Below are 12,403 nucleotides of genomic sequence, written 5' to 3'. Positions count from 1 at the left end.
AACCCCCAAGCTCCCTTATGGCAGCACTCAGATATTCTGAGACGCTCTGTGTCCTACACAGCGTTCCCAGTACTGTGCTCCTGTCCCTATCCTGAACCTGTACCTGACCTATTGCCTGTGCCCTGTCTACGCTATTGGATTGCTGCCTGCACCTGACCTGTTGCCTGTGCCCTGTCTACGCTATTGGATTACTGCCTGCACCTGACCTGTTGCCTGTGCCATAACTACGTCATTTTTGTGGACTGTTTTACCATTTCCTCCGGTCGTCCTGCATACTGGACTCCTCCTCCTCCTTTTTAACACAGACACCCCACTGGTGTCTGACACCCAGTGTCAGTAGTAGTTTTGAACCTCTAACACAATGGCCATTTGGTAAGTTGACTACTACAGGAGGAAGCTGGCAAGATTCTATTCTTTAACTTTCTCAAATAATCTGATGAACACCAAATGTCTCACCAGCACCACTGGTGATGGAAAAATGAAATCCTTCCTCCTACCTGCAGCCGACAGAACGCCTTATCGAGTTTTCCACTTGAACCTTCTAAAATATTTTTGGAGGAAGACTGGGATGAAGGGGCTTTAAAATGATGCGATGATCTATCCTCTTGTCTCTGTAAGAAGAGCAAAAAAGGTTAGAATTCCAGGTCCTCTCTATCTTGGGGCAAAGTCTTTCTTCTATGAGCTTCTCAATTAATTAATCCAAGTGAGAGGCAAATAGCTTGCCTTCCTCCAGAGGAATAGAACAAAGACTAGGCCAAATCTGCTGACCAAGCTTTTTACCTTACAGCATGTCTAGCGACTTTAAATAAACCCATAGATTTTGCAGCTTGGCGAGTATCCTCAACGAACCAAGAAAGTGTAGAAGCTGTGAGCAGTGGTTACAGAGAAGTACATCTCAAGGCACAACCATCTTTTCTATCCATGTCTTTAAGACCTGAAGAATCTTCAATAGGAATAGTTTACTAAACTAGAAACAGCCGTGTCAATTGAAGTAGGAGCTTCTAAGAACTTAGATTCTTCCTTATCCAACGGAAAAAACGATTTAAATATTTTCATTCTAATTGCATAGTTTCTTTAAACAATGGATGTTTAAACTTTAGGTCTTTTTTGTGGCAGAAAGGAGGTGCCCCGTACTGGTGTGTCATCATATCCCATGAAAGTTTGAAAAACAGACAAGTTAATGTCATCTTCTTCTGTGGACAATGTCAGGCTTTCTCTAGCAAAGTCCGATTCCTGTTCAGGGGAAATATCCGAGAATTGAGAGGTTGGAAGGGACTGACGCATTTCTTTAAAGGTTTGCTACAGGATACCTGTAAGCTTGAGAAGCTGTACCAAATCACAATGGTACGGAGCACTCAATTCACCCAAACACAGCATTATGCTGCTCAGGGATCACCATTCGGCTTTAAAGTTTGAATTTCACGCCACAACTTGTCTGCTGATGTCATCAGAGTGCACTGCGAGACTCTACAGCTCAAGCAATCTTGAACACTGCCAAACACCATAAAGATGGTGGACGTCTTTAGCAGCTTCGCTTAGAAGGCTGCAACAAGTGGGAGCTGAACCCGTCCTGGAGTCCACCGAAGAAACTACAGATGCCTGCACGACCAGGAGGCACCACCGTGGACCTCCGAGCCAGACAACCCGGTTAAGTACCTGCAAAATGAAAGTGTGACCTGTCCTTCCGTTTTCTTCCGTTTCCTGTCCTTAGGAAGAAAACCCTAAGGTATGCTGCCGCTCGGAGGGGGTGGGGATATGGTTTTGAAAAAACAATATGCTACCTGAACTTATTGCTTAATAACATGTAAACATAAAGCAAAAAAATACATATATATTTCTAAACTCAGGACAAATATCAGAATCTATTTTTCCATTTTTCACCATATTTTGTAATTATTTTTTTAGTAAATTAGATATGAGCAAAATAATGGTACCCAAAGAAAACCTCTCTTCTCCTGAAAATAATAGTGTTGCTATCACACTACAGAAACACTTTCATATATCCCAGTCATTGTCTTCTTTATTCCAGACAATGAAAACTGCCAGACATGCCCAGATAACGAATGGCCTGACGAGAAAAAAGTAAAGTGTATTCCTAAGACTTACGACTTCCTGTCATACAAAAACGATATAATGGTTCCAATTTATTTCTTTATCAGCGTTTTTTTTTTAATCTTGAGTTTCTTTATATTGGGTATTTTTATCCTGTACTGGGACACTCCTACTGTTAGAGCCAATAACAGGAACCTCAGCTTCCTCCTCCTTGTCTCCATCATGTTGAGCTTCCTCTGTGTGTTTCTGTTCCTCGGTCGTCCTGAGGATGTAACCTGCATGCTGCGCCAAACAGCTTTTGGGATCATCTTCTCAGTAGCTGTGTCCTGCGTGTTGGCCAAGACCTTAATGGTTTGCATCGCTTTCAAAGCCACCAAACCTGGGAGTTACTGGAAAAAATGGATGGGAGCCAAAGTGTTCAACATTATAGTTCTGATGTCTTCCTCCATTCAGGTTTTCATTACCATTATTTGGTTGGCCATTTCTCCTCCTTTTCAGGAGCTGGACATGCACTCATACAATGAAAAGATCATCGTTCAGTGTAACGAGGGCTCGGTTATTGCCTTCTACTGTGTCCTGGGTTATATGGGGCTTCTGGCAGCTGTTAGTTTTATTATAGCTTTTTTAGCCAGGACATTACCAGACAGTTTTAATGAGGCCAAGTACATCACCTTCAGCATGCTGGTGTTCTGCAGCGTTTGGATTGCGATGATCCCGGCTTATCTGAGCACCAAAGGAAAATACATGGTGGCCGTAGAGATTTTTGCTATATTGGCATCAACTGCTGGGTTATTAAGCTTTATGTTTTTACCAAAATGTTACATTTTGCTAAGAAAAACAGAGATAAACAGAAGACATTTATTGAAGCAATAAATGAGATGAGGTTTAATAGCCATTCCTTTATCAAATGTGGTAATGTAATTAGTATACCGTCTATTAAAATATATATAAAAGTTACGTTTTTCTTTTACCATCTATACATTTTATATGACATGTTATCTTTCCTTCACCGCCCTGCTTCTGCACTGACAGTTTCACATGTCTCTGCCCTTCTGTGCTTATAATATTCCTGGATAATTTTTGTTTGCTGTACTAGTTATGGTCATTATTATACATTTAGTATGACATTATATTATATCCTTTTTTGTACCAGAACAGCGAGCAGTTACTCGCAGGCTTATCTGAGAAAGGTTGTTTTATTCCTGGAAAAAATAAAATGTCAGACAGACAAGAAAGCCAAAGCCACACAGGAGGTAACAAAAATATTGTACCCCGGTCATAGCGTCAGTATTAGCACTGCACTTATTCCACCTCCCTATTTATTACACTATGAATAATAACACTAAGTATACTTGTGCAAAATAAAAATATACATGCATAGAGAGCGTATATTTAGAAGTAACGGTGAAAAAATACAATGCCTCCTGGACAAGTCTCAAAAGTGGTGAAAATGAGGATGTGATCGCTTACCGAGCTTCTGCTTCCTGTAGGATCAAAACTACTGCGGAATTCCAGTTCAACTTCAAAGTGAAATAAATAGGCAATAATTAGGCACCTTCAGAAGTTACAAATGAAATCTCAATGTGTGCCTGACCATCTACCTGCAATGTTGCTAAAGCTCAGTGCTCCAGTAATTGCCCACCTCATTATTACCGTATTTGCCCAAATATAGGCAATATATTCGGGGTCTAGCACAGGAATGCACAATTCGTATCGCCCGACGCCCGGGACATGCAGTTCTGGGCGCCGGGCAGGCAGCAGGGTTAGGATACAGATCCCCCGCAGCGGCGCAGGGGATACGATACGCTCAGACAGCCTCCCCTGCCGGCACTTTCCACGGGGGGGGGGAGTTAGACCCTCTTACTGCTAAAATAAGTCATGCCCACTTGGAGTTGTAATGGTATGATGAGGCAGGACCCCAGATGGCGGAGGTAGCCAGGCCAAACAGGAACCAGAAAGTCAGAGAACCAACCGGGTCAGACAGGTAATCAGGATAAGCCAAATCAGAATCCAGAGACGAGGTCAACAAGCCGAATCAATACCAGGTGAGCAGGAATCAGGAGCCGAATCAGGAGACAGGAACGAGGTCAACAAGCCAAGTCAAACCGGAGCAGTAGTCACAAGCAATGCACAAGCAAATAGCAAAATACACCAACCAAGGGTGATCCAGAAGAGGAATTCCGGGTTTAAATAGGGAGAGGAGGAGGCGTGTCCTGCATTAAGAGGTCAGCCAAGGTTATAAAAGCATGTTACAAATGTAACGTGCAATATTAACTTTTGACCACACTGTGGTACCCGTTTACCGCGTGGTCGGCCATGCGGTGAAGACGCCGACCGGGTAGCGGTGGTACTCGCTGCCCGGGAAGCCGCCTGAGGAAGCGTCGTGGGAGCAGCCATGGAGCGGGGCCGGAGAGGCAGGTAAGTCCTTACAGTACCCCCCCCTCGAGAGCCGCCCAAAGGGCGACCAGGGCCCCCACTGGGTTTCCGGGGGTACCTGACATGAAACTGACGAACCAGACGAGGAGCGTGGACTTCAGAGGCGGGCACCCAGGCTCTTTCCTCCGGTCCGTATCCCTTCCAGTGTACAAGGTATTGGAGGGTACCCCGGAAGAAGCGTGAATCCAGGATGGAACGGATCTCATAATCATCCATGGAGGAGACTGAAACAGGACCAGGACTGGCCAGCGTCCGGGAAAAACGGTTAAATATCACCGGCTTCAGGAGGGAAACGTGAAATGTACGAGGAATACGGAGGTTGCGAGGCAAGTCCAGTTCATAGGTAACAGGGTTGATACGACGGCGGACGGAATAAGGTCCAATAAAGCAAGGAGCCAATTTTTTGGAGGGGGTACGTAGGCGTATATGTCGGGTTGATAGCCAGACTTTGTCCCCGGGCATGTAAGTGGGGGCTGGTAACCGTCTGCGATCATAGTACTTCTTTTGATCCTGAGAGGCAGCAATGGACGCAGAACGGACAGAGGACCAAACTGAAGTTAGCCGCTTAAGATGATCATCCAACGCAGGAACACTCGAATCAGGGGATACCGCAGGAAGTACAGTCGGGTGGAAACCATAGACACTGTAAAAAGGTGTATGCTGGGTAGAGCCTTGTACCGCATTGTTTAGGGCGAACTCCGCGAGTGGAAGAAGGTCAGCCCAATCGTTCTGGTTGTCATTAATGAAAGCCCGCAAATACTGCTCAAGGCGTTGATTGGATCGTTCAGCCGTTCCATTGGTTTGGGGGTGATAAGCCGTGGAAAAGGAAAGGGTGATACCCACAGCTTTGCAGAAGGCTCTCCAGAAACGGGAAACAAACTGGACTCCACGATCGGAGACAATCACCTGGGGAAGGCCGTGGAGTCGTACAACGTCTCTGATGAAGATGACTGCAAGCTCCTTAGCTGTCGGTAATTTGACGAGAGGCACGAAATGAACCATCCTGGAGAATCGGTCAACAACAGTAAGTATAGTGGTGTAGCGATGAGAGGAAGGTAGCTCCACTATGAAGTCCATGGCGATGTGGGTCCAGGGACGACTGGGTACTGGAAGGGGCAATAGCAGACCGGAAGGGGGAGTCCTGGGGGTCTTGGTCGTAGCACAAGTGTGGCAAGATTTAAGGAAGTCTGCAACGTCCTTTCTCCAGGAGGGCCACCAAAAACTACGGCCCAGAGCCTGACAGGTGCGCCGGAGACCAAGGTGGCCCGCAAACTTTGTGGTGTGGTGCAACTGGAGTATCTTCTCACGGTATACAGGGGGCACGAACAACTTGTCAGAAGGGGTCTGGGCTGGAGCAGTGGGTTGACTGGCTTGAATTCGTTGCAGAAGGGGAGAGGAAACGGCAAGAGTGACAGCAGAGATGATACGGTTAGTGGGTACGATGGGTTCCGGGTCAGGTTTCTCCTCAGAGGCAGTACAGAACATACGTGATAAAGCGTCGGCCTTGGTATTCTTGGACCCCGGACGATAGGAGATTATGTAATTGAAGCGGGATAAGAAAAGGGACCATCGTGCTTGTCGAGGCGTTAGTCGCTTGGCATCGCCAATATACTGGAGGTTCTTGTGATCCGTGAGGATGGTTACAGGAATACGGGAGCCCTCCAGAAGATGACGCCATTCAGAAAGGGCGAGAATCACTGCCAGTAGTTCACGATTGCCTGTCATAGTTCCTCTCTGCAGGAGAGAATCGTTTAGAGAAGAAGCCACAGGGGTGTAGAGGCCCTTCGTACGTTTTGCGTTGGGACAATACTGCTCCGGCCCCGATTTCCGAAGCATCTACTTCGATTACGAAGGGTTGAGATACATCAGGATGTACGAGGATCGGAGCGGACACAAACAGGGTCTTTAGTGTATGGAACGCTTGGACTGCAGCGGTAGGCCAGTTATGGCAGTCAGCTCCCTTCTTGGTGAGATCGGTCAAAGGAGCTACCACTTTGGAAAAGTCCCGGATGAATCGGCGATAATAATTGGCAAAGCCGAGAAATCTCTGTAGGGCTTTAAGTCCCTGTGGTTGAGGCCATTGCAGAATGGACTGGAGCTTGTCAGGATCCATCTCGAACCCTGTACCGCTAATGACGTAACCTAAGAAGGATACACGGTTGACTTCAAATTCACATTTCTCTAGTTTTGCGTACAACCGGTTTTCACGAAGACGTGTCAGGACCTTCTTTACGTGAGTTCGATGTGAAAGCAGGTCAGGTGAATGGATTAGAATGTCATCAAGGTAGATGACAACGAATTGGTGCAGATAATCCCGAAAACAGTCATTTACAAAGTCCTGAAAAACAGCCGGGGCGTTACAGAGCCCGAATGGCATTACTGTATATTCGTAGTGACCAGAGCGGGTGTTAAAAGCTGTCTTCCACTCGTCGTTCTGACGGATACGAATGAGGTTGTACGCACCCCGTAGATCTAATTTCGTGAAAACTTTTGAGCCTTTTAGACGGTCAAACAACTCAGAGATGAGTGGCAAAGGGTAAGTGTTTTTTATGGTGATTCGATTAAGACCTCGATAGTCGATGCACGGACATAGACCTCCATCCTTCTTGGAAACAAAGAAAAATCCCGCGCCGGCGGGAGACGTGGAGCGGCGGATAAAGCCTTTTAGGAGATTTTCACGGATATAGGTCTCCATAGCTTCGGTTTCAGCCGGGGATAACGGATACACCCTACCCCGTGGGGGTACGGTGCCAGGAAGCAGGTCGATGGGACAATCGTAAGGACGGTGCGGGGGCAAGGAGTCAGCTTCCTTTTTGTCGAATACATCAGCAAAGGTCTGATATTGTGGAGGTAAGATGGTGGTACCTAAGGAGGCAACCTTCAATACACAGGGTTGAGGTGAAACGCAAGTGGTACACCGCCAGGAGGTGATCTCACGGGTGGACCAATTGATGTCTGGGTTGTGTAGCTGCAGCCAAGGGTAGCCCAACACTATGGGAGCAGCCGGAGAAGATATTACGTGTAGAACCAGAGTCTCTTTATGGAGAACCCCTATTTGGAGACGAAGCGGTGTAGTGTCATGGGTCACCGCTGCAGGTAGGAGAGGCCGCCCGTCGATTGCCTCCACAAAAACTGGAGAGGCTTTCTCCTGCAAGGGAATGTTGTGGAGCCTGCAGAAGTTGCGGTCGATAAAGTTTCCGGCGGCCCCAGAGTCAATAAGGGCTGGGGCTAGAATGGTTCTCTCTTGGACAGTGAGAGCAGCAGGCACAAACATACGCGATGTCCGGTCGTGGGGAAAAACAGCAGGAAGGCCTAGAGGAGACTCCCCAATCCTCCTTAGGCCCTGTAGTTTCCCGGCTTCACAGGGCAGGAGCGCACGTAATGACCTTGTTTGCCACAGTACATACAGAGGTCCTGTTGGCGCCGGAGGGTTCTCTCCTCCTCGGAGAGATGTGTGGAGCCGATCTGCATGGGCTCTTCAGGCGGAAGAGAAGCAGAGTCAGAAGCAGCGAGACGTGGCGCAAAACGCACTGGACCCCTTCTTTGGCGATCTCGCTGTACCTGGCGTTCCCGGAGGCGTAGATCAATGTGGCCAATGTAGGCGATGAGTTCTTCCAAGTCCGTGGGCAGGTCTCGGGCTGCTACTTCATCTTTCAGGCGGTCAGACAGGCCATTAGTGAAGGCAGCAACCAAGGCGTCGTTGTTCCATGCCACTTCTGCAGCCAGGGTACGGAATTCAATGGCATAGTCCGATAAACTGCGTGTACCCTGACGCAATGAGAAGAGACTTGACGAGGCAATATGGCCGCGACCTGGCCTGTCAAACACTTGACGGAAAGTGGTTACAAAGTCATTATAATTGTTGACCACTGGAGAGTTGCGTTCCCAAAGAGGAGTTGCCCAGGCCAGAGCCCTGTCATTGAGTAGAGAGATGACATACCCCACACGTGCTCTGTCGGAAGGAAACAAGTAGGGAGACATCTCGAAGTGAATGGAGCACTGATTGAGGAATCCACGACAGGTAGCAGGATCTCCTCCATATCTGGGAGGAGGAGGTAAACGGAGGGTATGAAGACCTGGGTCAGCAGGCGGTGGAACAGCAACAGGTGCAGCAGCGGGCACAGGAGGAGGACCACGTGCTGGATCAGTCCTCGCCAGGAGGGTTTGCAAAGCCTGAGCAAACTGGTCCATGCGATGATCCAGACTTTCAATACGGGCTTCACAGGTAGACATCTTCTGGCCAATCTCCGCGGGGTCCATGGAGACCCTTGGTACTGTAATGGTATGATGAGGCAGGACCCCAGATGGCGGAGGTAGCCAGGCCAAACAGGAACCAGAAAGTCAGAGAACCAACCGGGTCAGACAGGTAATCAGGATAAGCCAAATCAGAATCCAGAGACGAGGTCAACAAGCCGAATCAATACCAGGTGAGCAGGAATCAGGAGCCGAATCAGGAGACAGGAACGAGGTCAACAAGCCAAGTCAAACCGGAGCAGTAGTCACAAGCAATGCACAAGCAAATAGCAAAATACACCAACCAAGGGTGATCCAGAAGAGGAATTCCGGGTTTAAATAGGGAGAGGAGGAGGCGTGTCCTGCATTAAGAGGTCAGCCAAGGTTATAAAAGCATGTTACAAATGTAACGTGCAATATTAACTTTTGACCACACGCTGTGGTACCCGTTTACCGCGTGGTCGGCCATGCGGTGAAGACGCCGACCGGGTAGCGGTGGTACTCGCTGCCCGGGAAGCCGCCTGAGGAAGCGTCGTGGGAGCAGCCATGGAGCGGGGCCGGAGAGGCAGGTAAGTCCTTACAGGAGTAGTGCGCAGTTATGACAGTGAGCATAAGATGCTAGTGTGTGTAAATGTATGTTAGTGTATGGAAGGCAACCAACAGAGTCACGGACATTTAACTCCTGACAGCAGAACTTGGCCTTCGGAGGTTCCGGGAGTTAAAAGACTGTGCAAGCCACTCTATTGGTCGCCGGCAGGAAGCTCATCTGGCATCAACCAATGAAGGAGCTCCCTGCCGGCGACCAATAGAGTCGCTCGTACGGACCTTTAACTGCTGGAGGGGGAGACCAATTGTCGCCCCAGGCCATGTTCTTTGTGTACGTTTTGCCGCCTCCATGTTCGGTATTCGGGTTTGTTTTCATGTTCGCCCGAATGCGAATGCACAAGTTTAATTATTATCAGCAGCTGTAACAGGGATATAATATCTGTGACTACCCCAGTACCATCATGGATAATATATATATATTGCGAGGTAGGTCAGGGATCGCCCCTCGCTGAGGTCAAGGGACAAGTGCCCGTCTTCATTCAAACCAGGCAAACAGCAGTAAGTTCGTGCAACCTGACACAGGGTCAGGATTATTAGAAAGGTTGCAAAGACAAAAGAAATATTACAACACAGCAACAAAAGAAATACCTTGCCTGTCCGGCACTTAATATACAAGGGATGTCCCTCACTACCAGCTGGAGAGCTTCTCTCTTCCAACTTAACATAATATGTCCAGCAACCTTTACTCACTTTACTCCAACGTCTCTCCCACAGACAGGCTTTCTGTGTCCTCAGCCAGAGAGCTACCTGCCCTCCTGGCTTCCCTTTTATATCCGCCCTCTCATTCACCTAAATTAATCACCTCACAGGTGGAAGACTCAGGTGTTACTTCACATAGGAAAGGAATCTTGGAGAAACATTTTTTTTTTCATTCAAATCAAATGTATTTTAACCCCTTAAGGACCGGGCTCATTTTTCGTTTTCTACCCTGTGGGACCGAGGCTGTTTTGACACTTTTGTGTTCAGGTGTAATTTTCTCCTCACCCATTTAGTGTACCCACATAAGTTATATATTGTTTTTTTCAGGACAAGATGGGCTTTCTTCAGATACCATTATTTTGATCGTATCATCTTATTTACTATAAAAAAAATAAAAAAAACATGGTGAAAAATTGAAAAAAAAGACATTTTATGACTTTTATTTGAAAAATCTTTTACTCACCTAAAAAAGCAAGTAAAAAAACTAGCTAAATAGATTCTACTACTTGTCCTGAGTTTAGAGATACCCAATGTTTTTATGTTTTTTTGCTGTTTTTTGTACGTTATAGGGCAATAAGTACAAGCAGTGTTTTATGATTTCCAAATCTTTTTTAACAAATCTGGTCAGTCTGCCTACATCTCCTCTTTGGAACATCTTTGAAGCCGGTTAACTCAATTTAACCCATTCAAACCATATATTTTTGAAAACTAGACACCCCAGGGTATTCCAAATGCTGTTATTTTAACCCTTTCCATGCACCAATTATACAACTACACTTTGTCAAACTTTGTAATAGTAATTTTTTTTATTTTTTTTTCCACACAAATTGTACTTTAGTTATAGATATACAGGTTCTGGTATATGTCACTGTCAAACAACCCCCCAATATGTGTTCAGGAACATCTCCTGAGTGCAGTGATACCCCACATGCATGGGTTTGTCGGGTTGTTTCAGATTTAAAATGCCACATTTGGGAAGTGCGCTTTTTTTCTCCATTTTGGTCAGTCTGTACCTATGCCCTATCTGTGAGCTAGGCCACTCCAATTTACCCCATCAGCCATTTTTTTTATATATACCCTTGGGTATTTGAAGTGCTTTTATTTTAACTCTTTGAGATTTTTGAGAAATTTTAGCACTTGCTCAAAATAATACTTTATTTTTTTATTTTTTTAATACTTTTTTTATATTTTTTTTACACATTTTGCTGGTACTGGATGGTTCATCTAGTGACATCACTGCATAATTATTTTTAAATGTTAGCACATTTTTATTTTTTTTTCCATTTTTTTATTTTTTTTTGAATATTTTACTAATCACATAGTGATTAGAAAGCTGGGCTCCATTGACTTGCATGGTTGAATGCAGTACCTGTATTCAACCAGCAAGTGGAGCCAGTTCTCTAGAGGGTCTGGAGACCATCTAGCAAACTTTTTCTTGTTTGTTTTTTTTACAGAGCGGCGGCCATCTTACTTGATGGCGAAGATCACCGGCAGCTGCGGCTGTGACCGCTCTCCGGAGCGGTCACAGCCCACCTAAAGGTAAGTGGTGTCGCTGGATGCCTCCTGATCGAGGCATTCCAGCGACACCATTTAAGTTTAGGAGGCGATCGTTGATCGCCTCCTAAACGCTTTTAAAACGGGCGTCCGCCGCCATACAATGTATGGCGGCTGTTGACGCCCCGGGGAGGGGCCAGACATGGCCCCCGATGCCGATCTCGGCCTTGGTGAATGCCTCGACATTGAGGCATTGCAGCAAGGCCGTTTAAGCGAAGAAAGTGATCCTTGATCACTTTCTAAGCTTATTTAACTTTTTGACGGTTCAGGACCGTCAAAGGTCATTTAGTGACCTTCTTGTCATGACGGTCCTGAACCGGCAAAGGTCGCGAAGGGGTTAATGAAATGCTTTTCTAAGGAAGTATCTTATCCTTTTAAGTATCCAAAAGGTTATTCAGCATGTAATAGAAGTTAGTTATGTACCTTTTTTTTTAATCACTTCGGTTAATAAACGACGTTTAAGCAAATAAAAGAATATATATGCAATTGTTTTAGTTAAAAGTAATTGAAGTAGTTCTCCAAATCCTAACTCACCGTTTTATTACTCTGACAGGTTATTAGAAATATGAAATCTGGTTGCAGATATTAAAAATGATAACTACCAGCAAGTCTTGACATCTAAAAATCATGATTTAAATCAAACCCACCCTGCCCAATACCCCTTCCAAAGACCCCATCCCCCCGCAGTTCCTGGAGAGCGGTGCTGCACGCAGAGGGGCCCTGTAAATGTCAGTGAAGCAGCACACAGGTGGTGTATGGGTAATGGCCGCCTACCAGACCCTCTCTGTCAGACTCACCGGCACTGTTCCCTCTAAGCTGTGCG

General features: G+C 46.3%; 1 protein-coding gene across 1 annotated transcript; it reads left to right on the top strand.

Annotated features, from left to right (window-relative positions):
- The first annotated feature begins 2,133 nt into the window (after positions 1–2,133).
- LOC128467544 (vomeronasal type-2 receptor 26-like) lies at positions 2,134–2,958 on the top strand. The gene has a single exon (XM_053449212.1). It carries the CDS (start codon positions 2,134–2,136, stop codon positions 2,923–2,925), a length of 792 nt encoding a protein of 263 aa, XP_053305187.1. The 3' UTR covers positions 2,926–2,958.
- Positions 2,959–12,403: the final 9,445 nt, after the last annotated feature.

Source organism: Spea bombifrons, chromosome 1 (genome assembly GCF_027358695.1).
Source record: "Spea bombifrons isolate aSpeBom1 chromosome 1, aSpeBom1.2.pri, whole genome shotgun sequence".
NCBI classification, from domain to species: Eukaryota; Metazoa; Chordata; class Amphibia; order Anura; family Pelobatidae; genus Spea; species Spea bombifrons.
Note: the sequence above shows the minus strand (reverse complement) of the source record. Positions and strands in the feature narration are given on the sequence as shown.